General features: G+C 55.3%; 7 protein-coding genes across 7 annotated transcripts; 5 read left to right on the top strand and 2 right to left on the bottom strand.

Moving 5' to 3' along the window:
• Positions 1-2893: 2893 nt before the first annotated feature.
• On the top strand, positions 2894-3172 carry PHYSODRAFT_407396 (hypothetical protein; the record flags this gene model as incomplete). Its single annotated transcript, XM_009529734.1, has 1 exon — positions 2894-3172. A coding segment is annotated over one exon (279 nt), but the record flags the coding sequence as incomplete, so codon positions are not given.
• A 613-nt stretch (positions 3173-3785) lies between these two features.
• PHYSODRAFT_498578 (hypothetical protein) lies at positions 3786-3944 on the top strand (the record flags this gene model as incomplete). The annotated part of the gene is made up of 1 exon (XM_009529733.1): positions 3786-3944. A coding segment is annotated over one exon (159 nt), but the record flags the coding sequence as incomplete, so codon positions are not given.
• A 2463-nt stretch (positions 3945-6407) lies between these two features.
• PHYSODRAFT_403067 (hypothetical protein) lies at positions 6408-7004 on the bottom strand (the record flags this gene model as incomplete). Its single annotated transcript, XM_009529732.1, has 1 exon — positions 6408-7004. A coding segment is annotated over one exon (597 nt), but the record flags the coding sequence as incomplete, so codon positions are not given.
• A 1757-nt stretch (positions 7005-8761) lies between these two features.
• PHYSODRAFT_301406 (hypothetical protein) lies at positions 8762-9223 on the bottom strand (the record flags this gene model as incomplete). The annotated part of the gene is made up of 1 exon (XM_009529731.1): positions 8762-9223. One exon carries the CDS (start codon positions 9221-9223, stop codon positions 8762-8764), a length of 462 nt encoding a protein of 153 aa, XP_009528026.1.
• Positions 9224-9444: 221 nt separating this feature from the next.
• On the top strand, positions 9445-10941 carry PHYSODRAFT_315417 (hypothetical protein; the record flags this gene model as incomplete). The annotated part of the gene is made up of 2 exons (XM_009529730.1): positions 9445-9738; positions 9856-10941. The coding sequence occupies 2 exons, from the start codon at positions 9445-9447 to the stop codon at positions 10939-10941; spliced, it is 1380 nt and encodes a 459-aa protein (XP_009528025.1).
• Positions 10942-12129: 1188 nt separating this feature from the next.
• Positions 12130-15662, top strand: PHYSODRAFT_286138 (beta-glucosidase-like protein). The gene has a single exon (XM_009529729.1). It carries the CDS (start codon positions 13342-13344, stop codon positions 14767-14769), a length of 1428 nt encoding a protein of 475 aa, XP_009528024.1. The 5' UTR covers positions 12130-13341; the 3' UTR covers positions 14770-15662.
• A 10664-nt stretch (positions 15663-26326) lies between these two features.
• Positions 26327-26959, top strand: PHYSODRAFT_332683 (hypothetical protein; the record flags this gene model as incomplete). The annotated part of the gene is made up of 2 exons (XM_009529728.1): positions 26327-26339; positions 26379-26959. The coding sequence occupies 2 exons, from the start codon at positions 26327-26329 to the stop codon at positions 26957-26959; spliced, it is 594 nt and encodes a 197-aa protein (XP_009528023.1).
• Positions 26960-27569: the final 610 nt, after the last annotated feature.

Genomic DNA, 27569 nt, shown 5'->3' with positions numbered 1-27569 from the left:
GCTGTGGTGTGATGATAGTGCAGCATTGTAATGCAAGCATCACCTACACCTCAGCAACATCGGGGATCAATGATAGGATTGACGCTTTGCCGACGACAAGTGCAAGTTCAACAGCAACCTCAACCTCAGCTCGCCCCCAGGGCATGTCGGCTTCGGCCGATGAGTTTAGCTCTTGATATATTTCATTCTCAATTTTACCAGCTAAGTAACACATCAACACGACCTTCCTAGTGAATCGAGTCTCACTCGCCCAAGTGCGTGACAAGCATTCACCCTGGAACCGGTGCGCTCACGCTGAGCGAGAAGAACTATGTGCGCGTTCACGTTCCGGTCGAGGGGATCCAATGAACGACAGCTTCGCCAAATGTCGACACACCAGTGATAGGCAATTTTCCATGGTGATGCGTGAAGAGCAGGGAATGAGTAATTACACTATGTCTGAGCGTACGTTGTACTCTTCTCTGAAATTTATTTCAGAGCTAAGGATGGATCCGGGTGAAGGTCTGATTTTGCCATTGATTGATGTCTGGTAATTTATATATTCGATGTGGTATTCATAAAGTAGTTGATGGGGATACAGTGTCACTTTCCATAATTAATACCCGAAAAAAATCATAAATTACGTGAATGTTGCCTGTATCGTCGCCCCCTCCGCTTATGTCCGATGTTGATGTTGCGTGAAAATGTGTTGAAGCCATCGCAGCATTATCCGGATACAGCATTCGACGCAAGTCAGTTGCCGTGAAGGCTAGCTACGTATGAATGAGAACGCTGGAAATATGGTAGTCCACACCAGCAAGAACGTTATGTGGTTGCCGATGACTACTGTGCTCACGTTATTGTTTGGTATCTGGTTCGTTTACAGTATAATACTCACCTTCGATGGGAGAACGGCACCGCTCACTTTGCTAGGCTTCGACTCGCAGCTACAGTACTCTTCAGCTCAGTAGTGAGGTGCTCGCAGCACAACCGGTTATTCTTGTCGCTCTGTAACGAGTCTCTGGTCACCTGCTCGCCGGTGGGTCCGTACTGCTCACAGTGCTGCTGCGGTACGTGCTCAGAGTCCGTTAGAGCCGTTAACGAAACAATAAACACCGTACATGCCACGTCAGTAGCCGGACTCGCGTCCTATTTATTTCTTCAACTTCAAAGCTCATCATGTCTAATACTCTGTGAAGCTCGTTTAGCTACAGCCTGTAGCCTACAGGATAGCCCTCCTTATACCCTGGGGGCTCACACCACGCGCTATTAATACGCAACTAGCTCCAAGCCGCAACGACGGGTTCGTTCACTGCCCACTGGTCCTACGCGGACATGCTTCATGGGCACCCCGCGCGGGTTTGCTTTGGCTATGCACCTCGCAGCCACTTGCTGCCGATAGAATAGAGAATATTGCGAAATGATTGGTGATGATGAAGACTTCATCATGCGCCCGACCAGTGTTGCTAATTGCTTTTTGGTTCGACGACCTGCATGGGTTAAACGGAGACTACTACACTACAAAAAAATGGTCATGGTGATTGATAGAGTTACTGGATCAATTAGAGGGTGGGGACGTCGGCCTGAAGTGGAGACTCCAACACCCTCCAGTGTCGCCCCCCTAAGCAACTCAACTGAGCAACGCGACTGAGGTGCTCCATAACTAGTGTTAAAATACAGACATAAGTATATCTTTATGAACACGTATATAACGCTCAATATAACCCTTCTTTGTCGAGTTTTTCACGGGTCCCGAAGCGACCCCCATGTTGTTATATTGTTTTAGTGTCGTATCAAGCACATGATCTGGGTTCGGCAAAACCCATGTTTTCAGATTTGTCCGGGTGGGTTTGATAAGACCCGTGGGTGGGTGGGTTTAGGTTTTGGTTTTCTTAGGACCCGATGACGTCATGGCTGCTTACCGGGAACCGGGCTAGGTGAGACCGTCCTCGATACTGTTTCCTTTATGAAATCCTGTCAAACACTCTAAACCGCGGTTTGCCGTAGCTCGCTCTCCATTTCTCACGCAAATTTGCATACTAGCGCTCTCTCCAAGCCTTAACTATACCGTCTCAAGTCCTAAGGATAGAAGGAGCGGGCAAGCCTTTGGCTTTGTAGGCTCAATTTTCAATTAGAACACTTCCATCACCTCTCCCGCCCAAGCCCCTCCCCTCGACATGAGTTTCTCGTCGGCCATCGACCTAGCCACAACCTCTTCACCTCCGCCCCGTGGCCCCCGTCCTTTGGCCACCTCGCCCCCCATACAGCTGGCTCAAGTTGATCATGGCGGTTGCGATATGGAAGCGCAGGCAATTTCGGCTGTCGCATCTTCGGGGCACAGAAAGCACCGCCTGGTAAGTACGAAGCCTTTGTCGAGCCCTGCTAAGCGCGGAAGACGCAAGGATCCCGTCTGGAACGCGTAGTCGTGGCGGACGATGTCGTGTCGTGTAAGAAGTGCGAGCGCATCATCCACCTGCTGGGAGAGACGCATGTCGAACGCGTCCGCGATCACTTCAAGCGCAAGTGCTCCAGGCGACCAGTGACGAAGCCAATTACAGCGTGCTTTCCTCCGGCCCTAAGCCCTGCGAAGCTGACGGCTTTCCAACGGCAGTTTGCGCTGTGGTTCTATTCCACGGGTATGGCCTTCAACAAGGTCAATCACGCAAAGCTGGTGCAGGCGATGGCTATCCTCAACCCTGGTGCTGTCCTTTCCACCCCGCGCGAGCTTGCGACCACCTTGCTGTGCGGATCGTACGGCGAATTGAAGCTGGTCATGGTGCATCGTGTGGCAGGAAAGAAGCGCACTCTTGCCACAGATGCTTGGACGGACATCAACGGCAAGAGTGTTATCAACTACATGTTGATATGCGAGGATGAAACCTACTTCTTGGGCTTCGTTTATACCGGTTCCACGTCGCACAGTGCCACCTTCCTCGCAGCTGATATTAAGCGTGTGATTGAGACGTTGAAGTTCGCTACATTTGCTGCGGCGGTCACCGACAACACCAGCACAAACCAGTTGGTGTGGCAAACGCTGCAGAAGGATTTCCCGCATGCGTTCTTCCATGGCTGTATCTCTCCCGTCATCCATCTGATCGTGAATGACCTCGTCGCCAGTCTGCCTTGGCTCCAGAAGCTCGAAGAGAGCTGCAGGAAGCTGGTGCGATTCTTCAAGAAGAACCAAATGCTGTGGGCAGATTTGTGCCGGCTGCAGAAGCTGGAAGGCAAGATCGCACTCGTCCTCCCAGCGGACACAGCGTGGGGAACAATCGAGAAGTGTTTCGTGTCTGTGCTGCAGTCGGAAGCGATTCTACATGCGTTCGTTAGCGGAAGAGACTTTCTCAAGGCCAAGATGAAGGAGCAGAAGGCCAAGCGGCGCATGGCGTTCGACGTGGTTCGCGGTAAGGATTTTGTTCCCACTTGGAGAAGGCAATTGCCTTGCTGAGTGAACTCTCGCGCTTCCAGAAGGTTTTCGAGAGAAACAGCCGCCCATGCCTACAGGATGTTTCTGGACCTGCCGAACACGTTGGATAAGCTGGCGATGCCCATCTCGGATTTTGGGGTCATTACGGACGTGATCCACCAGCGGTTCGACTTCGTGTACGACGACGCACATGGTGTGTCGTACCTGCTCGACCCGCGCTACGCTGGACAAGGTATGGACCAAGAAACACGGGACTGCGTGGTGGACATCATTGCAAAGTGGAACGGCCCCGAAAACGAAGATGCGACGATGGTGGAGCTGTTGAAGTCCCAAACAAACTCGCCAATTCCAGCTTGTTTTGGACAAGCGTATTACGGTAAGCGAGTTTTGGAGCGACGTACACGGCTTCCCGTTGTTGCAAAACATCGCGACGACGGTTTTCGCCTCTGCCTGTTCCAGTGCAGCCGCCGAAAGGAATTTCTCGGCGCACAAGTTTGTGCACTCGCAACTTCGCAATCGCTTGAAGGAAACAAACCTCTAGAAGCTGGTGTTCATCTTCTTCAACACGAAGAATCTCCAGCACGAAGATGTGGACATGTTGAACCTTCTTGAAGATTTAGTCGAGACCGACAACGAGGACACCATCAACAACAGTAACCAGGACAGTGACTTCGAGTATTACTAAGCTTTAATACAAAGAATCATTACATCTTCAAAGTTTGACTTCATTTTTTATCGCATAGATTTTCGTGTAGCCAAAACGGGGACCACCCTGGCCCTCAGTCATAACGGTGACCACCCTGGCCCTCAGCCAAACCAGGGACCACCCTGGCCCCATGCTAAAATGGTGACCACCCTGACCCTCAGCCAGACTGGAAACCAACCTCACTCTATCCATCTCGCTCTATGCATCTGCGCAAATGAAGTTCTTACGCTGAAATTCTTATCTGATCTGGGCCCAAATACCATTTGTCTGCAAAAAACCACAATGCACTAAAATTATTGGCTTAAAGTATTTGATAAGAAAAATAATCAATTGTCAATATGTGATTATGCTACTTCAACTATTCGTCCGCATAATCACTCAGGTCGTCGTCTGACGCATCTGAGTCATTGGGATACCACCAGTCTTCGTCTGCAGGCGGAGCACGTCGATACGTCGGTACGTGGTAACGCTGGCGCTCTTGCAAGGCGCGCAGTGCCGCCGGGAAAACCGGGTGACGGCACATAGGGCACGTCGCGCGAATCCCGCGCAAGTCGATGTGTGCATTAATGCGCGTACGGCAAAAGACGTTGCCGCACCGCCCGCAGTTCCTTGGTTCAACCACGGACCCCCAGCATATGGGGCACCTGTTGTCTTGCTGGCCTTGTTCGCCCACGTGCTGGGGGTCCTGGGCCGGGGTCGCCACGGCTTCCTGATCTGAGACTTGAGGAGCCGTCTGTTGAAGAGGTGGTTGGAGTTGATTGCGCCCCGTTGTGAATGCCTGATGTTCAGGCTGAGCAGCCGGCTGCGCGACACGCTACGGCTCTTCTTGCCGTTCAACGCGTCTTTCGCGACGACGCTGGTTGCGTTGGCCTCGGCGTATGGCTGCAACCAGGTCGGAAAACTGGCGGGCGAAGCAGATGGGGGCCCCAATGTGACGTCTGAGGGACGCCGCATGTCGAAAGGGGACCATCCTCCGGGGGCAGATGAACGCCATTTAGGAAATGAAGTAGGTAGGCTGTCTTGAAGACGCGTCGAGGTAAGTCATCGTTTCTTAGGACCCCTTAAATAGTCTTCAGTACTCATTCTATTTAAAATTCCAGAGAGAGGAAAGGTAGTCGATTTAACGTTAGTCATTAGCTTCCTTGTATAATCTCAGTCGGTTTATTTAGCGCCATCTCCTTTTGGTGGAGCCATGGTGCCGGAGGTGGAGTGGTTTCAGCTGCGCGGGGGGCTTCGCCGTTCATCGCGTTGAAGCAGTCAATGCTGAGCGTTAGATATAGTCCTTGAATTATTGACGCTAGGCGCCCGCTTTCTTTCTTCGCCAACTGCGTGCAGTGGCGAAGACACGTAGCCCACATACTTTCAACCTGCCGATGTGCCGTCAATTGGACTCCTTCGTGTACTACCTGGTTTCGAATCTGCCAGAGCAGCGTACGTCCAATGCTGCATAGTGCCCACCATATCCGCCTGAGAGACTCCTCGTGCTCCTGATCCCAATGTCCGTACATTGCTGTTAGTCGACACTGGATTCTTTTACTGACTGGCGGTGCCTGCCGGGCAGAGAGATAATGCTTGTAGTTGGCCAGGCGCCGTGGAGTCATCTCGCAGCCTAGCCAATGTTGCAGCACCTTCGTCCAAAACGCTTGTGCTCTTGTGCATGACCACGCTATATGCGTGATAGAAAATGCCCCCCCCCCCCCCCCCCGACGCAGCTGCTGTCAAGGGGCAGGACTCCTGATTATGGTATTTTTATTTATGGATGATCCATCTGGCTCATAAATAATGGCATCAACCCCTGAACTCAACTCGCTTTTTGTATTGAAGCCTCTACATTTAGAGAAATATTTTCAAGGAACAGCTATTTCTAGGCCCTTCAGACATAAATAATTTATGGATGAGCTCAACCGGCTGCCATAAATAATCAATAACAAAATATTGACATTATTGTTTTATTGTTGCGTTGCCATCCATGACCCACACTTGATAGTCCGTAAGCATGTTTCGGTGCGCCCAAAGTTGTTTGGGGGTTTGGCTCTAGTGGCCGCGGACCCAGGTATCTGTGGCTTGCTTCGCGTTCCATTGCGATAGAATCTTGCTCAGGTTAGTCGTTTCTTGCCGCTGAAACCACCGTCTCAGTTGTTGCTTCAGTTTGTGCATGATCCACTTGTTCCTGGTGAGGGCTGGAACGTGCCAAGGGAACCCGTGAACGAGAGGGTTGATCACGAAGACAATCCCTTCACTGTAGTTCATCAGCGTCCTCGCATCTGTCCCTGCAGTCATAACTTGGTCGATCGTCCAGTTGATGCCATTGGGTTGTTGTCGTAGTGGAATCGTCGTCGAGTCTGTCACCCCGGTCCCAACTATTAACCCATCGCCAACCCATGACCATGTGTACGTCTGACTCAAAGTAGGCGACCGGCGTAGCTGCAGCGGGGGGAATGCTCCAAGCACTGCTCCGATGTTGAGGCGTGGAGAACAGAGGAGGATAACCAACAGCCACCTCTGTAGTTTCGCTGCAGTATGGCCCGCCTCTTTGTCGTAAGCAGTCGGACGTCGGACCGTATAGGTGTCGACTCCTGTCCGGGTGATCTCTGAGCTGCGAAGCGATGTGACTTCAATTCGGTCATACTTCCGTCGTTGTAGGGTAGGCGCATTGCTATCTGGGATCCAGGGGTTGTCCACCCACGCAAACGTGCCCCAAAAAGCGTGTAGTTCCGCGTTGAGGGGTTGGAGCAGTGGAATACCATCGAGCCGTACCTTGACTTCGAGTAGCTCGCGGAAGGTCGGTTGATAGGTGGGCTGGGGTAGTTGCGACGCTGCCTGGGCCGCCAAGACGGGGAGTGCCCGGCTGATCAGGCGGATCCGTTCGTCGCGCTCGGCTTCCGAGGGGGCAAGTAGACCCCCAATATCGCTTTGAAACGTCTTGCGTCTGTCTGACCAGTAGCTCGGGCGGCATCGTTGAGATCGTCGCCTGCGTGACACTGCAGGATCAATCGTCTGTGTCCGGTGAAAGCCACTCCATATTCTCCATGCTTCCGAGTAGATATCATCTTTGCCTATGAGCCACATCATTGCATCTTTCACACGTTGTGCTTGAATCGCCACTGGTAGTGCTATCACCCCCAGACCCCAGCGTCTCTGGGCATAAAAATCAGATCGGGAGAAATTTTGTGGCGGCATGAATCGTCCACTACCTGCCGGTGCCATAGAAATCGTTTTTGCATTCCAACGAGTTGCTTGAGAACCTGAGGCGACGGAGGAAAGCACTTTGCCGTGAACAAGATTGCCGGAAGGACGACAACATTCAGTAGATCGACTCGGTCCCTCACCGTCGTTGCAGCGGACTCGGCCGTTGCCAAACGGCGTTTTATGCTGCGAATGCGCTTCGCCCAGTTTTGCTTCTGCATATTGCCACACCCCACTTCATAGCCGAGGTATCTGACGGACTCGTCGGGAGCAAACACCGGAATGCCATGCCAATCTCGCCTGACAATGGCTTTGTTGAGATAAATGTACTTGCTCTTCACTGGTTGGACATGGAGGCCAGATATGCGGCCGAATTCCTTCACGATTTCTAGTGCCCTTGGTAACTGGCGGCTCTCAGCTAGAAATATAGTCGAGTCATCAACAAATGCTGAGAACTTGTGGTCATGACGGAGCGAGGGTATCGATCCCGGCAATGGTTTGCCTTGGAGGAGTTCGTCTTGGGCAAGAGCTAGTCCCAACAACTCGGCTGCTAAGATGAATAACAACGGTGCCAGCGGACAGCTTTGTCGAATTCCAGAAACTACTTGCAGAGGTGCCATTCACGAGAAATTCTGCAGTAGTGTTTTCATGCAGCCGCTGAATCAAGTCGATGAAGTCATCGGAGAATCCGAACAAACGCAGTACTTCCAATAAATAGGTCCGATCCATCGTATAATACGCTTTGGCGAAGTCTAGCAGTAGGATACCAGCACTGTCATTTTCATCCATCATTGTATCGAAAATAGCCGATTCCAACTGAGTCAGCATCATGACGACTGATCGTTGCATTTGACGGCCATGAACAAAGCCTTGTTGTGTATGACCGATCAATTTCCCCAGAAAGCTTTGAAGTCGTGTCGCTAAGACCTTTGCGAACAGATTATAACTGGTCTGCAGGAGAGATATAGGCCGGTAGTCCAATGCATTTGGCGAATCTCCCTTCTTGCGCAGCGGCACAATAATCGCTTTCATAAACGATTCTAGCGGGCGGTGACCTTGGAGCATCTCATTACCGACATCCACTAGCCGGTGTGCGCTTAGCCGGATCCCGCAAGTGTAACGTGACTTCGGCATGGTCCGACTCCACTGGAGGCAGTTTAACATCTACCCACTGGAGCCATGAACTGATGGACGCTGATATGTAGAACCGATCAATCCGGCTTGCGGTATTGCCCTTCCAGTATGTAAAGTGCTCGTGGGGTGCTAGCTCCAGGTCTTCAAGAGCGGATCCTAGTAGTGTTCTCGTATCTTCCAGTCCTTTAGAGCGGATCAACCGAGTAAGGGCTTCACTTTATGTTCGTTCGGGACGGTCTCCTCCAAGTCTGTCTGTCACGGGGTCTTCGACACAATTGAAGTCTCCTGCCAGGATAGGGTTGTCGACCGAAGAGAGGTGCCAAGCACTGAGATTAACAAAAAAACTGCTCCCGTTTCTGCTTCTTCGACGACGGAGCGTAGAGATTGAGCACATGAAGCTCATTTAGCTGCACACCTAGTGTCCGCGTGGACCAGAGATGCCGATTCCATGGACGGACGGACTGCTGGTAGTCTGGGAAGACCAGGACGCCAACGCCTCCCTCTTTGTGTGAGCCCACGCTCCAGTATGATAGTGGTGATGCGCTCTCTGGTTGACCCCACAGCAACTGCCACCGTTGAATCAACTCATCTCGCTCCGCTTCCGTTTGCATGTGCGTCTCTTGCAAAATGATAAGTGCTGGGTGATGCATCATCGGGATGCCTCTCCAAGCAGCTAGCCACTCCCACATGTCGCTTTTGCGAAAGCCCCGTACGTTTTGAGTAATGATACGGACGTCTTTCCGGTGAGTTGCTGGGCGAACGTCCTTTTCCTCGTCAATGTGGTAGTCGAACATCCGACTTTGAATACTTCGACAGTACGCATCGAGCCCCACGTCGACCGTGCTCTGTTTCCTCAATGTGGACTGAGAGCCCACTGAGAGGTGCCTTTAGTGCTGATGGGGGTGGACAACTATTTTAAATCCCAAATTGCCATTTTGATTCAACGGGTGGGCGGGTGTTCTGAAAAACCCAAAACCCAAAAAACCTTTATCCCAATTTTCGAACCCTGCACATGATGGCGGGCGTACCGACGCTGTGGCGGGCGACGGGGACGCTGCCAGCAGGCGCCGAGCTGCTCACACGTGTGCTGACCTACCTCGACGTTGCGAGCCTATCAAGGCTGCTGCAAGTGGAGAAACGCAGTCGTAGCAACGCGCGGAAACTTTTCGCTGCCTCCCAGAGAGCTCGGACGCACATGGCATTGGCGTCGCTGTGCTTTTCTCGCCTGCGCGTGGAGTTCCAAGCGTATTACCAGGAGCTGGAGACGCAAAACATCCCGCGATCCAGCGATCCGCGCGTACCACCACGTGTGGTCTCCATTTGGACCGAGAGAGGACAGGTGCGTGGCGCAGCCTGAGGCTGTGGAGGACAAGTAAACAGATCCAGCGCAGAGGACTAAAGCGTTGTCTGGTTCTGCGCCGTGCAGGTCGATGGCGGGTCTGTGACATTGAAGCCCATCGAGTTACCAAACGTTCACAAAGACGGTATCACAACCCGTTTCGTAGCGGACGCCAACGCTGCGGGGAAGCGGCCGATGCTGACGAATGTGGTGCAGCGGAACCGTCGGATATACACTATGATCACTGTCAAGTTGCTGCGATCGGGCAGTGCTAATGACACCAGAGAAAATGCCGCCGGTGATGGTTTGGTGCTGCGCAGTTACTCATACCTGAAGGAGTTTGGGGAGTGGAAGACGCCGACGTTGCCCGAGAAACGGATGCTGGCGGTGGCCAGCGTTGGAAGTCGTCGTGGCAGATTCGACCTGTGCTCGCAGGATGGGAGTATGGTTCTGGAGTTGGAGGTGCCGACCGGTACAGATGCGCAGACGGATTATTACCTCGTGAAGCAAGCGTCGGTGTCGATTCATATGCAAGAGCTCCTGCAGCAGCACTTTCACTCGCTGCGGCCGATTCGATCGCTTCCTGAACCTTCTCGACGAGAATCGTGCAACATTTCAATCGCATTTCGCTCAATGGATGGCGCCCTCGTTACTGGGTGCTGCATATCTGGGTATATTACGGTTGAGCGGCAGGATAGTGGGGAGGACGAAGCAGCTCAAGACGGTCAAGAGCGACCAAGACAACGTACCGGGATCGAGAAATTTGAAATTGTCACGTGCCGACACGATGACGATTCAGAGCGCAGCGTCAAGATGGTGCTGCCTACTGACCCAGGCTACACATGGATTGAAGTACGCGGTACAGACGAAGGAGCTCCATCCAGGCGACCCAGGCTGTACTTTTACGCGGTGGCACTTCACTACGGTTCGCGACAGGTACCAGAGCAACGCGACCTGCGCGTGATGCAGCTCAATTGGCTGCCTGGCGTTCTCGAGTCGTTCCCCACGCTTGAATCTCGACGCCGACGATGTCTAAAGGGCAACCTCCGAATGGTAACTTCGTCGCACGCTGGCACACTGCAAGAGCTAACGCTAGTAGCCCAGCGATTGCCGGCGGTTAGGCTAGAGAGATACGCCGCGCGGATCGAGTCCTACACGCGACACGAGCCATGAGCAAAGGAATAGTCCGACGTCGGCTGCGTGCTTCGTACCACGAGGAGGAATCAGACCAAGCCACGTACAACGCACTTCTCCGCCAACGCTGCATTTCAATGGAATAGAGCGCCGGCACTAATTTTCAAGCGAGGCGCTGCTGCATCTACTTCCACACATCCATGATGCTCACAGCCGATGCAACTCACGCGGTTGAGTTGCTATAATAGAGAAGCAAGCATTCTCGAGACTGAAAAAAAAAGCTTTGCGTACGGCAACGAGTTCAGATCCTTGAAAAATCCGCCACGTACCCCTGACGTCTTAAGTGCGAAATACATCGGCCAAAACATTCATTCTCCCAGCGCTTCAACCTGACGCTCAAGATCTCACGTAGCTGTGCTCGCTCATTCCTGCTTTCGCTCCATCCAAGGCACCGCACCGACCGCGTCCCCAGTAGAAGACACAGCTGAGCCATGTCCAAGCAGCTGAAGTTCCCCGACGGCTTCCTCTGGGGCACGGCCACCGCCTCGTACCAAGTGGAGGGCGCCGTGGACGAAGGCGGACGAGGCGACAGCATCTGGGACGCCTTCTCTCGCACGCCCGGCAAGGTCGTGAACGGCGACACGGGGGAGAAGGCCGTGGACCACTACCACCGCTACAAGGAGGACGTGCAGCTCATGAAGAAGATGGGGCTCAAGGCCTACCGCCTCTCCATCGCCTGGCCGCGCATCATCCCTGCGGGTGTCGGCAAAGTGAACGAGGAGGGCGTCGAGTTCTACAACAACCTCATCGACGAGCTGCTGGCCAACGACATCACGCCCCTCGTGACGCTCTACCACTGGGACCTGCCCCTGCCGCTGCAGACCGAGTTCGACGGCTGGCTCGGCGGCAAGTTCATCCAGGACGCCTTCGCGCAGTACGCGCGCGTGTGCTTCCAGCGATTCGGAGACCGCGTCAAGAACTGGCTGACGCTCAACGAGCCGTGGTGCTCGGCCTTCCTGGGCTACGGGATCGGTATCCACGCGCCAGGACGCAAGTGCAAGCCGCAGACGGAGGCCTATCTGTCGGCGCACAACCTGCTGCTGGCCCACGCACGAGCTGTGGAGGCGTACCGCAACGAGTTCCAGGCGGTGCAGAGGGGAAGGATCGGGATCACGCTCAACTGCGACTGGCGCGAGCCGGCGCCGACGAGCGACCCGGAGCAGAAGAAGAAGAACGAGGAGGCTGCCGAGCGCTCGCTACTCTTTGCGCTGGGCTGGTTCGCTGACCCCGTGTACAAGGGCGACTACCCGCAGGTGATGAAGGACCGCTGTGGACTGCGCCTGCCCAAGTTCACTGAAGAGGAGAAGAAGTTGCTGAAAGGGAGCTCGGACTTCTTCGGACTCAACCACTACGGAACCAACTATGTCGAGCCATCCGCCGAGTACGAGGCCAAGATCCCGCCGCCTAATGATTCCACTGGTGGCTATGGCCCCGACGAAGGCACGAAGCTGACGTCAGATGACTCTTGGAGACACACGGACATGGGCTGGAATGCTGTGGGCTGGGGCTTCCAGAAGCTGCTGGTGTGGATCCAGAAGCGCTACGCAGTCCCGAACGGCATCTTGGTCACGGAGAATGGATGCGCGTGGCCTGACCGCACCAAGGAGGAGGCCCAGAACGATGACTTCCGCGTGGGCTTCTACCAAGAGTACCTCACGGGCCTGCACAATGCCATCGCCGAGGGCGCGGATGTCCGCGGGTACTTCGCCTGGTCCTTCGTGGACAACTACGAGTGGGCCGAGGGCTACACCAAGCGCTTCGGTCTGCACTGGGTCAACTACGAGACTATGGAGCGCACGCCCAAGAAGTCGGCGCTCTGGTACGGTGACGTCGTGCGCAAAAACGGATTCAGCACCTCCGCGTAGACGGCGGGGCGGAAGCGAATAACGAATCGGCAGGGAAAAGATCAAGCCGAGCTGCTTGAATCAAGCCTTGATGGGAAGCGTGCTGTACAGTACTGTACCAGCGGGAACGCTCCCTACCTCCGAAGTCAGGACAAGAAGAGAGGAGAGTTGCCTCGCACGAATAGGTAGCAGAAAACATCATCATATTTGAGTGAGTTTTTGCCTTTAAGTTTGACTTGAGTTCAAATCGTCAAAGTTCAACAGAAGCAAGGCAGCTTCAACCACGCTGAAAAGTGAGCCATTTTCACCAGCTGTGGTTGTGCTTCATCATCCTACATTAGGGATGACACCCCTCCCTAACCTGTGCAATGATTCATTGCAGAGATAATAGCAAGACAACCAGACGTGAATGGAAGTCACTAATCCAACGATCTCCACGACGATCACATAGCAGTGACGTCAGCCGACTCGGGACCTCATTAATCAATTCCACCGGATCCGCACAAGCTCCGCAACTTCGACGCTCGACCTCGCCATGGCCAAGGAGATCCGCTTTCCCAACAACTTCCTGTGGGGTGCCGCCACCGCCTCGTACCAAGTGGAGGGCGCCGTGAAGGAGGGAGGTCGCGGGGCGAGCATCTGGGACGCCTTCTCGCACACTCCGGGCAAGACCAAGAACGGCGAGACGGGCGACGTGGCCATCGACCACTACCACCGCTACAAGGAGGACGTGCAGCTCATGAAGAGCATGGGGCTCAAGGCCTACCGCTTCTCCATCGCCTGGCCGCGCATCATCCCGGCCGGCGTGGGCGACGTCAACGAGGAGGGCGTCCAGTTCTACAATAACCTCATCAACGAGCTGCTGGCCAACGGAATTGAGCCCATGGCCACGCTCTACCACTGGGACCTGCCGCTGGCGCTACAGACCGAGTTCGACGGGTTCCTGGGCGAGCAGATCCACGACCACTTCGCGCAGTACGCGCGCGTGTGCTTCGAGCGCTTCGGCGACCGAGTCAAGAACTGGATCACCATGAACGAGCCGTGGGTGGCCAACTACATGGGCTTCGGCACGGGCATGATGGCGCCTGGACGCAAGCACAACAAGCACTTCGAGCCGTACGTGGCCGGCCACAACATGCTGCTGGCCCACGCGCGCGCCGTGGAGGTCTACCGACAGGAATTCCAGGAAACACAGGGTGGTCAGATCGGCATCACGCTGAGCGCCGAGTGGAAGGAACCAGGCCCCACCGACGACCCGGAGCAGAAGAAGAAGAACATTGCGGCTGCGGAGCGCGCCATGGCGTGGAGCTTCGGTTGGTTTGCTGAGCCGGTTTACTACGGAGACTACCCGCAGATCATGAAGGACCGTTGCGGTGATCGCTTGCCGAAGTTCACCGAGGAACAGAAGAAGCTGCTGAAGGGCAGCTCCGACTTCTTTGGCCTAAACAACTACAGCTCCTGCTACGTCAAGCCGTCGCCCGAGTTCGACGCGGGTATTGCGCCTCCGAACGACAACACGGGTGGACTCGAGGCCGACGAAGGTGTTACCGGGTACCAGGACCCGACTTGGGTGCAGACCGGAGCTCCGTGGAATTATGTCACGCCGTGGGGGCTCAAGAAGCTGTGCGTGTACATCCACGAGAAGTACCAGCCGAAGAACGGCATCTACATCACGGAGAACGGCTCGGCGTGGCCGGACGTGACCAAGGAGGAGGCGCAGCAAGACACACAGCGCGAAGACTGCTACCGGCAGTACATTGCCAACGTCCACGAGGCTATCACGGAGGGGGCTGATGTGCGTGGCTACTTCGCGTGGTCGTTCTTCGACAACTACGAGTGGTCCATGGGTTACGGCATCCGGTTCGGCATGGTCTGGGTCGACTACGAGACCCAGGAGCGCGTGCCGAAGAAGTCGTCGTACTGGTACAAGCAAACCATTGCCAACAACGGATTCAGCATTTGAACGATGACAGCAGGTGCAGTTTAAACGGTCGTCTTGAAGTATACCTCAATTTTGCTGTTGATATTGTTTGTCGAGGCCATTGATGAATCACTGCATCGATATCATCCGTTCATGCTCCTTTCTCCACGTTAGCGAAGGTCCAGTCTTCAATCCCACATTCGTGCAATGTCTGCTGGAGGTGTTTGCATCCGGAGCTCCACCGCACCCGCTATGATCAAGCGCATGCGTTCTCGTGGTACTTCGTCGTCTGTGAAGACCAGTTGCACCAGCCTCTTCAGGTGCGGAGTCTTGTCAGCATCACACAAAGCTGTCGAAATTGAAGCTGGGGGAGCGCGCTGCTTGTCGTACAGCGACAGCATCAAGTCGCTGTTCTCACACGTGGAAGCCTCAGCAAAAGCCTTGCCCCTCAGCTCATCGGAGATGCGCGTGTCGTGGCACAGCAAAGCCACGACTTCCGCGTGACCAGCATTTGCTGCACGAACAAGCGCCTCGCCCAGCACCTCGCCTGGTATGCGGCTATCCTCGTGCAAGAGCTTCACGATCTCAGTCCGATTGGCATCGAAGGTGAACCTCCAGTACTGCAGTCCCCAGCCAGAAGCTTCTTCTTTTTGGTGAGGTACATTGCAGTCGTTTAGTCTTTGCTAACAACTCAGCCAATGTCCGTCCAGCAGAAGCCTACACATCTTCTGCTAGCTTGCTAACTACTTGTGGGTGCTAGCACATGCGCACCTATCTTGCGCGCCTGCGAGTATGGGCCGGTCCGTGGCGTTTGCGCCGTCGCATGAGTCCGGGTGTGCGGTTAACCATTGGTCGATGTCCCCTGGAAGGGACTCGACTATGGGTGACCAGAGAGAAGGCAGTACCCCAAAATCTGCCTCCAGAACCTGCGTACTTGTCCTGGTGCCCATGGCGATATTAGCCAGTGCGCGCAGATGTTGTGTCCATGAGATGATCTGGAGTTGGTCAGCAAGAGCACGGCATTGCTCGTAGATATGGCGGAGGTGCGGGGCCTTCGGCGTCCGTCTCCGTGAGAGGTGCGTAATGATTAGCTTGCTGTCGCCGACGACGTGCAGGCCACGAAGCCGGTAACGTGCAGCCTGGCGAAGCCCATTCAGTAGCCCTCGGTATTCCGCAACATTGTTCGTGGTGGAGGCAGAAGCATACGATACGCTTGCCATCCACTCGATGACTGGATACTCAGCGCCACCGCCGAGTCGTATTATGATTGAGCCTGATCCCCCCGGCCCGGATTACCCCGTGAACCGCCGTCGAAGAAGAGCCCAGCCAGAAGCTTTCTCAAACGCAGCAACGATCGCCTCGTCGGAGATGCGCTCGTTCTCGTAGAGGAACTTCACGAGTTCGGCGTTCGTTGCATCTACGAACGCTCTGTCAACAGAAGACGGGGTCACATGGCTCGTACCACAGAGAAACTTCATCGTGTCGGTGTTGTTCCGCAAGGAGGTAGCCGCAGCCTGCATGGCCTCGCTAAACGTGGCCGGCAACAGTCGATTGGTTCCGAGTAGAAACTCCACCGTGGCTGTGAATCCTCGCTTTGCGGCGCTGACAAATGCGTCGTTGACTGCATCGGGATCATTTCCGCCGTGGTTGTACAAATACTTGACGGCGTTGGCCCAGCCGTCACACCACGTCAGCTGAACTAATAGAGGGTAATTTTTGTATCTTGTATACGGGAATGTCTCGAGACAAACGCTGAGCAAGAGCATCTTGACCAGCTTCGACTGCCGCGACGTAGACCCCTGCCAAGTCCCACCAAGCTCCGTCCAGCGCAAGCAAGAACTCGACCACGTCCGCGTGTCGCCCCGAAATCGCGCGACTCAGAGCGTCCGATTCCTTCATATACGGCGTATAGTGCGGGGCCCTGCGTCCTGCACTACGAACTTGACCACGTCGAGATGCCCATTCCCTGCTGCGTCGCTTAAAACCGCTCGAGCTGTGCTGAAGTCCTTCTACTTCACCGGGTTGAACGTCCCGCAGAGCCGCTGCAATACGTTGAGGTCCGTCCTGCCACTCGCGGCAACGACTGCGCGCTGCAATTCCCTCCATTCAGCGACCTGTTCGCGGCAGATCTGGTTTAGGACGATGCCTTGGATTGTTTCTTCGCCGAAAAACTTGTTCAGCAAGGCGTCAACGCACTCCAGGTGGCCGTTCGCAGCAGCAGGCACCAGTGCATTGGGCACACAGCACTTGTGACGTGGACGTCCGTCTGCCAATGAGATGGCAGAGGACTCCCACGTCAAGTGCTGCTGCACAGCACTTCAGTTTACGCTGTCCAGCGTCCAGCGTCCAGCGTAATACGGGGATGCATGGTTTATATTCATTATATGCTATCCTATTGGCTGGTGTCAAAAGTAAACTTGATTATGGGACGCGTAAACATGGACATTCGCACGACCTCATTGGCTGTAAATCCTTGAGATGTGCAACAATCAAGTTTTCCAGCCGGACTTTTGATTATGGGACGCAAGTCACAAATTTTGGCCAAACTACGAATAGGATTAGTAGTTTTTCATTGGTAGATAAGGATTGATCTAGGATTTGAGATTGATAGACTTTAGGATGGGACCTGGATACTTGTTTGCGTGTCCTGGTCGCCAAGAACTACTGGTTGCGCGGCGGCGGCGCGCCGACGCTAAACTAACGGATCAATCAATCACTTTTCAACTTTCCAACTTCCTCTCAAGTGTTCTTCGAGCGCTCGCCACTGCGCTCATCAAGCTTCGGGTCTTCGCATCGGCTTGTGTGACATAGTAGCACTTGTTGGTCAAGCTTCGGTTCAAGTTCAAGACTAGGTTGCTCGTGGGGATACCTTCCGAAGCGAGTTTACCTGAGACTATTGGAGATAGCCACATAGTGGGACGCTCTAGGTTGCAAACGTGCAGTTTTCTGTGGGAGCACACTTCGAAGAAGTGGGTACATCACGCCGTGGGTAGGTGGAAATACCGCATTGGGGCTTGGCCCACGCCTAGACCGGATGGTACCTAACCTTCGGGGTTGTGTTGGACTCTTACTAGAAGTCGGTTCAGTAACAGGGCGCCTGCTTTGTGTCTGCTAACGCGGAACATTGAAGAAGTATAACGGTCCCTGGTTACCCGGTAGTACGGTAGTAGTCCCTTGCCTCTTTCGATCTTTGGAGTCGGTCCATGGCCCGGTACAAAAAGGTTCATAACCATAGCAGTAAGAGGGAGCACCAAAAGCGTGTGACGATAAAGTATCATCAACGTCTACGCCGGCTCTTCCTCCTGTTACGGCTATTGAAACCGATCTCTTCTTCTCGCATTTCGAAGTAGCAGAAGACACAGAATGGCTTTGATGAGTCTAGAATCGGTTCCATGGGCTTGGTGTTGCAAATTGCTCTACCGGATCACTGGCAAATGCTCAAAATCAGTAAAGGGACAATATGGGAACGGGATTGTCGATTGAGATCACGGAACAATCAATTATTGAGATTGACAATCTTGACAATATTACAATCGCAATAATATTTCCCACAGCGCTGGGCGGACGTGGTCGAGTTTTTGCTTGGGCTGGACGGAGCTTGGTGGGACTTGGCGGGGGTCTACGTCGTGGCAGTCGAAGCTGGTCAAGATGCTCTTGTGGATCGAGTGCTCAGCGTTTGTCTCGAGACATTCCCGTATACAAGATACAAAAATTACCCTCTATTAGTTCAGCTGACGTGGTGTGACGGCTGGGCCAACGCCGTCAAGTATTTGTACAACCACGGCGGAAATGATCCCGATGCAGTCAACGACGCATTTGTCAGCGCCGCAAAGCGAGGATTCACAGCCACGGTGGAGTTTCTACTCGGAACCAATCGACTGTTGCCGGCCACGTTTAGCGAGGCCATGTAGGATGCGGCTACCTCTGCAGCGGGCCTGCCGTAGCTCCTTGCGTAGAGGAAGACTTTACGACTCGAAGAGCTCTACAGGGTCCTATCCGAGGACCCACGAAAACAAGTCAGAGACTTCTTGCAAAAGGCAAACTGTATTTATTCTCTTATCTGCGGCTCCACCGCCTACGGTGCAAATACCTGAACTTACTATCGACATAACTAACTCTAGTTCATTCTCAATGACTGGCCAGTGGCCCAGGGAGTAACCCTTGGTGTATCGCACACCAAAAGGGTAACCTACGTGTAACCCCGTTCACTCTCCCCCATCAAGACGGCGAACACGCCAGCTTCAAAGCACGGACCATTCCGATCTTCCAGTTAGGGTCCAGACCCATCGCGAGTTCGACTTGTGCTCACAGAGCCTCATTGTCGAATCGGCTGCGCGTGTAACGCATGCACGCAGCCCCCGGGTCTACAGACCAGCAGTCACAAGGCCCGCGCACGAGCGCCACGCAGCCAGGGCACAGCCCGTCCGTCGAGCCAGCCGCCGAGTCATCACAGACGCCGAGCGCAAAGGAGGAGCCCGTGCCCAGCACCCTGCAGAGGCTTTCCATAGCCAAGTATCGTGCAGCGCACCCTCCGAAGCTGCCGCCAGCGAAGATGTCGGAGCATAGCTCAATCCCGGCTGGCGAGCAGGCGCCAAGGCGTGTGCGCAATGCGTACGACGATCTCGTCGGGTCTGAGGAGGGCGAGGTCAACGCCAACCCGTCGGAAGGCGATGGCAGATCGCCGCGGAGTGGGCACAGCCCTTCAAGGACAGCGCGTTCGCCCCCGCGGCACTCGTTCATCAGCCCAAGGTCAGAGACCCGGGGGTCGCACTTACACCCGGACCCGCTGCGCCATGCGCCACCTCTGCCTCCGAGGGACGGGGATGATCCGACGGATCCCGACACAGTCTCCAACCCACTGGACAAGGCTCAGCACCGTCAGCTCGAAGAGCGCACCGTGCCAACGCGCTCGAACATACCGGAGGCGTTGCCTATCGTGAACCCCTCTCGGAGAGACTATGGCTTTACAAGCAGCGAAGATCCATTGAAGATCGCGAACGACTGGGCCAAAGGCCTGCTGGGTTCATACATCGTAGGGCCGAGAGCCTCGACAACGGCAGATGTAGACGAGCGCCTCGCGCTGGCCAGCGCTATGTGACGCCGCAGCAGACCACTCCCTCGGAGTATTGCGCCCGGCTGGATGGTCAACTGCACGACCAGTCAGTGCCTCAGATGCAGCGCATCCCGATGGTCCTCGTTCCCGGTGAGACCGAAGATGAAGATGATGGCCAGTTCCAGGCCTGGGTTGAGAATTCCCGTAAGTTGCCGTCAATTGATGCTCTTCGAGCAAGCTATAGAAAGCAAGATGTTCTTCTTGAACGGCGCCTCCGCTTCATGTGGGCGAAGAAGAAGGCCCGCCAACAAAATCGCCATGGTCAAAGACCACGCGCCCAAGGCGCCAATCGTGCGGTTCGAGATACTCCGCGCCGTGCGTCTACGTCCACACCTGCGGCGCCAGCTCACGCTTCGCACTCGAGCACTCGCTCGGATGTGTCATCGTCTCGTACTAGCGCCGGGAAGCGCGAGGCGACCGACGAGTTGGCTTCGAGCTCGATGAGCGTCTCGGGTGCTCCCGATCAAAAGCGTCAACGGCGTCCAGGCAATCTTGCCTCAGGGGCACCTCGTACTCCCACGACGGTGGCTCGCCCCGCCACTTTACCAGATATTGGGTATGACCCCGGTGACGACGTCGCTTCAGAAGCCGCTCCACATGGAAGTGAAGCTCTCCGTGCTCATCGAGCAGAGCAGGAGGTTGGCGAGCCGCCGCTAAACCCTGCGGCTGTGCGAGCGCAGTTGTCCGAGCTGGAATATCAAGCCGGGCGTGGGCGCGACCACCGGGACTGGGTCGGGAGGCAGTTTGCGCAGAACGACGACGCGCTCCGCGCTGTTGAGCGTCGGCTCCACGATCTTGAAGATCCACCGGATGACCGGATGGGTCGGTTGGAGCTCTTTGTTCAGGCGCTGCACGACCAAGTCCAGATCCTGCGCGGGCAGGTTGACGTGCTGGTGCAGCTGCAGCGGGGCGCTGCCCCTCCAACGGTGCCGGCGCCAGCGCCTCCGCGCTCACCTGGCTCGGGTCGCGGTAACGCTTGAGCAAGCCCACGTAAAACACTGGGTGTGTGCGCATCTTCTTGGGAAGGTTAAGCGTGTACGCAAGGCCCTTCTTGGCCACGACCTTAAACGGTCCGATGAAGCGAGGACGCAGCTTAGTCTTGAAGACCGCAGAAACGGCATGTGTAGGTAGGTTTTTCGCGTTTAATAACACCAGGTCTCCGACCTCAAAGTTTTCCATGTTACCCCGGCCTCTAGCGTCAGCTTGTTCCTTTTGAACGTCGTGGCTATCAGCCATTGCGTCTCGCACATGCCTTAAGATATTCAGACGGATCGACAAGAAGTCGTCCAGTTCCTTACGAACATCACGAGGGCTGACATCAGCAAGCCTATCGGCTAACTCTCCCCTACCAAGCCCAGAGTCACTACGTGACGGCGTCAACGGGACGCGAGGGTGATTAAGCCCGTTCACGGAGAACGGAGTGAAGCCTATCGAGGCATGCACCACATTGTTCAACGCGAACTCAACGAGAGGGAGCATCGCGCTCCAGCGCTTAGGCGTCTCCGCACAGACACTGCGAAGAACATCTTCGACGACGCGGTTCGCGCGCTCAGTTTGACCATCGGTCTGGGGGTGATCCGCCGTGGACATATCCAAACTAGTGCCAAGCACCTGAAAGACGGACGTCCAGAACTTCCCCGTGAAACGAGGATCTCGATCCGAGACAATAGACTCAGGCAGCCCATGCTGCCGAAATACGCGGTCGATAAACAGCTCCGCTGTACCAGACCCGTCAATGGTGTCCGGCACCGCCGCCAGATGAACCATCTTACTGAGACGGTCAACAAAGACCACAACTCCCGTGTTGCCTGCCGAATCCTTCGGTAAGCCAAACACAAAGTCCAGGCTCATGGACTGCCAACACCCGGACGGGACAGGCAAACTTGCCAACGGCGCCGCCGAATGTGGGGAGGGTTTCACCCGTTGACACGACTCACAGGTACTCACGTACGTCTTAACCCACTTGTACAGCTTGGGCCACCAGTAGTGGCGGCTCACAGAGCTGTAGGTCTTTTCGCGACCAAGGTGGCCGCTCAAGGGAGCGTCGTGAGCCTCATAGAGGATACGATGCTTAAGGTCCTCGTCGTGAGGAACGACGACGCGGGGCGTGTCATCCGATCCAGTGCTGTAATACAGCAGATCCCCATCCAGGGAGTAGCGATGCAATCGCGCCCGCAACCGCGCAGACAACTTGATGTCCGAGTCTCGAAACTCCGCGCTCCCCAGCGTCCGTAGCAAAGCTACACAACTCTCATCACGTGCATACGCGGCACGGATCATGTCAGTGATCGACGAAGTCACACTCGTGACGTGAGCGAGCTCGTAATCAGGCCTGCGTGACAGCGCGTCGGCCAGCGCATTCTGCCAACCGGGCTTATACTTCACCTCGAAGTTGTACTCCGCAAAGAACGAGAGCCAACGGGTCATCCTCTGCGAGAGGTGAGGCGACTGTGTCGCAGTGCGTAAGGACGCGTGGTCTGTGAAGATCACAAACGGCTTGGAACCGAGCAGATGAACCCTGAACTTGACGAGGGCATACTTCATCGCGAGTAGCTCGTTGTCATGGACAGGATAGTTCTTCTCAGCAGCATTTAGCTGCCGAGACTCGAACGCAATGACCCGCTCACGCCCATCGGCGTCTGCTTGAAGCAGTGCACAGCCAATGGCAAAATCGGACGCGTCACACACGACGTTGAACGGCCGAGCGGGGTCTGGCAGCGCCAGTATCGGTGCCTGAAGCAGGCTTTCCTTGACTGCTTCAAAAGCGCTTTGCTGCTCGGCATCCCAACACCATTCAGCATCCTTCTTGAGAAGGTAAGACAATGGTTGTGCCAACACAGCATAATTCTCGCTGTACTTGTACAAATAGTTTGCCAGACCCAGCCACTTGCGCAGGTCTTTCGGGTTCGCAGGAACCGGCCAGTCCACAATGGCCTTGACCCTGGCAGGGTCCGCTCGGAGACCACGCTTCCCAATGAAGCATCCCAGAAAGGGAATTTCTTCAGCGCCGAAGATGCACTTGTCGGCATTGGCGTAGAGCTTGTTCGCTCGCATACACTCGAGCACAGCTCTCAAATGGTCGATGTGGTTCTCCATATCCGACTTCCCGTGCTCCGCACGACTGTGGACAAAGATGTCGTCAACGTACGTCTGCGCATATGCGCGATGCGGCCGAAACAACTGCATCACAAGACGATTAAACGTTGCCGGTGCGTTTGACAGCCCTTGGGGCATAACCAACCACTCCCAGAGCATGCTGCTCGGAGTACTCACCGCAGTGAGAGGGATATCACTCGCTCTCATGAGCAGCTGATAGTAGCCATCGACCAAGTCGAGAGCGCTGTACAACGTGCACCCAACCATGTTGTTCTGAAGAACATCCTTGCGAGGTATCGGCGTTTGTGCCGGGATAGTGGCCGCGTTAAGCTTGTTGAAAGCATGTACAATGCGCCACTTGCCGTTCGGCTTCCTGACACAGAATGTCGGCGTCGAGTGCGGGGACTTGCTTTCGCGCACCAGTCCTGCCTCGTTCTTGGCACGAAAGAAGGCGTCAATGACGTCACACTGTTCCTTGGGAAGTGGCCACTGGCGTGTGACGCAATATTTGGTTCCCGGAACCAAGTCAATTTCATGACGAACGCCTCGATCAGGAGGTAGGCCCATAGGCGGGTCCTTCGAGACAACGTCTCCGAACTCCACTACCAACGGGTACAACGGATCTGACGGATCCTTCAAGATGGCTGAGCCACTACGTTTATTAAGCGCCTGCTTAGTGTCCTCCAGGACCGCTTCGTCCAATAGTGACGACGAGTTTAACTCTTCTTCTGGTCGTATCATGACCACTTCGGCTAGATCGCCCGCCTTTAAGGCCTCGCCAAACTCGGCGACGGACATCTCCTCAAGCTCGAGGAGAGCACTCACGGAGGGAAGAGCTTCAAGGCTGATGTCACCATTGACGTCTCCCGTCAGCCCATTCACGAGCGTGTATAGCTGCTCGCAGCACTCGCGTGGAGCTTCATCGCTCGACACGCTCGACGCCGCAGACGCTCTGCGTCTCTTCCTACTACTCCTCCGCGCCCGAGGCCGAGAGGATGAGGGAGACGTGGCGACAGCGTCGTCACCACATCCAGGCGACAACGCGCCTCCGTCCATCGTGGACGCCAGCGAGGAATCGCCAACACGGCAATCCTTGGTCATGAAAGCACCAGGCGAGACACGCTCCGCCTTGTCCCCCGCAGGGCCATGCCCAATGGGCCGCGACAAACCGTCGCCTAGCGTCGAACGCCCCAAAGTCGATGGATTACGTGCCATCCCACGCGCACGAGGGGAGCCGAGCTCCGAGTGCCGCGACATACCGTCGCCAGGCGTTAAACGCCCCTGAACTAGCGGAGTACGTGCCGCCCCACAAACGTCCGACGAGCGATGCTCGAGACCGGCCGACGTATACGACGTCGCGCCCACTCCGGGAAGTGCTTCTCCAACAACGGCGTTGTCGACCAACTCGGACACACCGATGTCCAGCACAGCGACCGACTCGGTCCAGTGCTCGCGCCAAAAGCGCTTCTGTGTCCTGGCAGAGGTGGGTTCATGACTCGCCAAAGCCCCACCAGGAGAGAAGTGCGTAGCACCTAATGTTTTCGACCTCCAGTCTATCCAAGGCTCATGGCGTTCCAGCCACGCCATGCCAAGGATGAGGTCATACCTTGAATCCAGGTCCAAGACAATACAGCGTTCCGTGCTGTCAAAGTCAAGGAACTTGACGCCCAAGTCCATGGGGACCTTGGGCACCGTGACACGAGTGCCCGTCGCCAAACGGACAGTGACTATGTCACGAGAACGCGCGCGAAGCGCCACAGCATATAACTCGCTGCCCTCCACGGAGGAACGCCTGGCGTAATTGCCAGACGCCCCCGAATCAATCAAGATCGTCCACGGCTTCTCGAAGCCCTTCACAGTCGCAATGACGACCAGCAAGCCCGGCTTGCATTTACGTTCCGTGTTTGAGAGTACGGCTCTCTTCGGGACTAGACTCCGTTGTCCTCCCCCTCCCTGAGGCACTACAGAACCTAGTTCTTCACCAGTAGGCCGCCCCGCGCCTACTGGGAGTCGCCGTTTCCCCGCGACGAACCAGCCTTGTGGCTCAAAGCGGGGCCGCTCGAACGAGCAGATTGCTGTTTGCGCAGCGGGCAACCCGGACGCAAGTGCTCGGTGCTGCCGCAGGTGTAGCAACGGCGGATACCGCGGCGCTGCTCAGCAGCCCGAAGCTCGGCTTCGTCACTTTCAGCGTAGCTGAGGTCCATAGGTTCAGGACCGTTCGACGTACTCGCCTGTGGCGCGCTCCAGCCGACGCGAGCGGACTTGAAATTGTGCTCGGCGTTCAACGCCACAGCCACAGCTTCCTCGAACGAGGTAGGACGACTGCGGAACACTTCTGTGCGAGCCACTCCGGTCCTGAGACCATCCATAAACACCGTGATGGTGACAGACTCAGGCAGCGGTTCAGCGAACATGCCGGCGATGAGCGTGCGTAGCTCCTGGACGTAGTCCACCAAGTCCTTTTTCCCCTGACGGCAAGCCAGGAACTTGGACCGCACGCGGTATGCGTGGTTCGGCGGCGAGAACACTCGTGAGAGCTGTCGCTTCAGCTCATCCCATGTCGGGAAGGCTTGGTCTACCGACGACCCGCTGGTAAGCGCCCACTCACGAGCTCTTCCGCTGAGCTTAGAGATGACAAGCGCGACGCGCTGGTGCTCCGATTGAAGCAGGGCAGAGCCCATGGCCATTTCGATCTCGCGGATCCAGAGCAGGAGATGCTCCCCCTCCAGACCCTCGAACGACTAGACACTCAGCATGAGTGGCTTGGGTCGAGTCGATCCGGCTTGCGACGCGGCCGACGCCGCTGCAGGCGCCGTCGCGCTCATCCTCTGCTGGATGTGCTCCAACAGAGCATTCTCGTAACTTGAGAACGCCTCGAGACGCGCGTTGATCGCGTCCGGGCCTTGCGAGGCAAGGTGCGCCACGCCCTCCGGGCCCAACAGAGACATAAGGTTTTTAAGCGCCTCCTGCTGGCCGGGGGCCAAATTCGCGAACGCAGCTTGCTCCATCCTCACAGAGGTACAGTCTAACAGACTCAGGTGAGGGATTGACTACGAGTGCTACCAAGTGCAGCGGGCCTGCCGTAGCTCCTTGCGTAGAGGAAGACTTTACGACTCAAAGAGCTCTACAGGGTCCTATCCGAGGACCCACGAAAACAAGTTAGAGACTTCTTGCAAAAGGCAAACTGTATTCATTCTCTTATCTGCGGCTCCGCCGCCTACGGTGCAAATACCTGCACTTACTATCGACATAACTAACTCTAGTTCATTCTCAATGACTGGCCAGTGGCCCAGGGAGTAACACTTGGTGTATCGCACACCAAAAGGGTAACCAAAAGGGTAACCTACGTGTAACCCCGTTACAACCTCCTTGCGGAACAACACCGACACGATGAAGATTCTCTGTAGTACACGCCATGCGACCCCGTCTTCTGTTGACTGAGCGTTCGTAGATGCAACGAACGCCGAACTCGTGAAGTTCCTCTACGAGAACGAGCGCATCTCCGACGAGGCGATCGTTGCTGCGTTTAAGAAAGCTTCTGGCTGGGGACTGCAGTACTGGAGGTTCACTTTCGATGCCAATCGGACTGAGATCGTGAAGCTCTTGCACGAGGATAGCCGCATACCAGGCGAGGTGCTGGGCGAGGCGCTTGTTCGTGCAGCAAATGCTGGTCACGCGGGAGTCGTGGCTTTGCTGTGCCACGACACGCGCATCTCCGATGAGCTGAGGGGCAAGGCTTTTGCTGAGGCTTCCACGTGTGAGAACAGCGACTTGATGCTGTCGCTGTACGACAAGCAGCGCGCTCCCCCAGCTTCAATTTCGACAGCTTTGTGTGATGCTGACAAGACTCCGCACCTGAAGAGGCTGGTGCAACTGGTCTTCACAGACGACGAAGTACCACGAGAACGCAAACGCCGGATCATAGCGGGTGCGGTGGAACTCGGGTGCAAACGCATTCAGCAGACACTGCACGACTGTGGGGTTGAAGACTGGTCCCTCGCTGCCATGGATAAAGTCGGCTAGGATGTACAGTATATTCGTAAGAAGAACGGCATCTCGCAGCCTTCGTCACGAGCTATTCTTGCTAACTACTTGCAGTGGACTCTAATCTTTCATGGTTTGTCGTCCTTCCACGCTTGAAAACGCTCTAGGAACGCTTGGCAACCGGGATAAAAGCGCGCAAAAGACCCGTTTCGGTGTGACAGCGAAATACTACAAACCACTCCCCCTGCAATATTACTTGGATAATTTGTCTTCTTGCCTGTGAATTTCCGAGGCCACGCTCAACATGATGAATACAAGACCCAACATTGCTTTTTGCCAAGGCTTTTGAAGGTTAACACGTATGCAATCGAATAAGCAGAGATCTTAGGGCGATAGCGCCGCCAAACGAGTAAAAATATGAACCTAGCAGAGGAAATACAAGCGATAACTTAGATTGCAATCTTTTGTTTTTGGGATTGTCAAGATTGCAGTAATTGCCAGATTCCGGACCGGAATCCGGAAACCTGTCAAACCTGCAGCAGAGAACACTGAAGGAGATGAAGCGGCCGGGAAGGAGCAGGTGCGCGCGGAGCCGTGCTCGGCGCTTCGACGCGAAGTAGTTGAAGTATGCCAGACAAAGCATCACACT

This window comes from Phytophthora sojae, assembly GCF_000149755.1.
Source record: "Phytophthora sojae unplaced genomic scaffold PHYSOscaffold_4, whole genome shotgun sequence".
NCBI lineage: Eukaryota > Oomycota > Peronosporomycetes > Peronosporales > Peronosporaceae > Phytophthora > Phytophthora sojae.
Note: the sequence above shows the minus strand (reverse complement) of the source record. Positions and strands in the feature narration are given on the sequence as shown.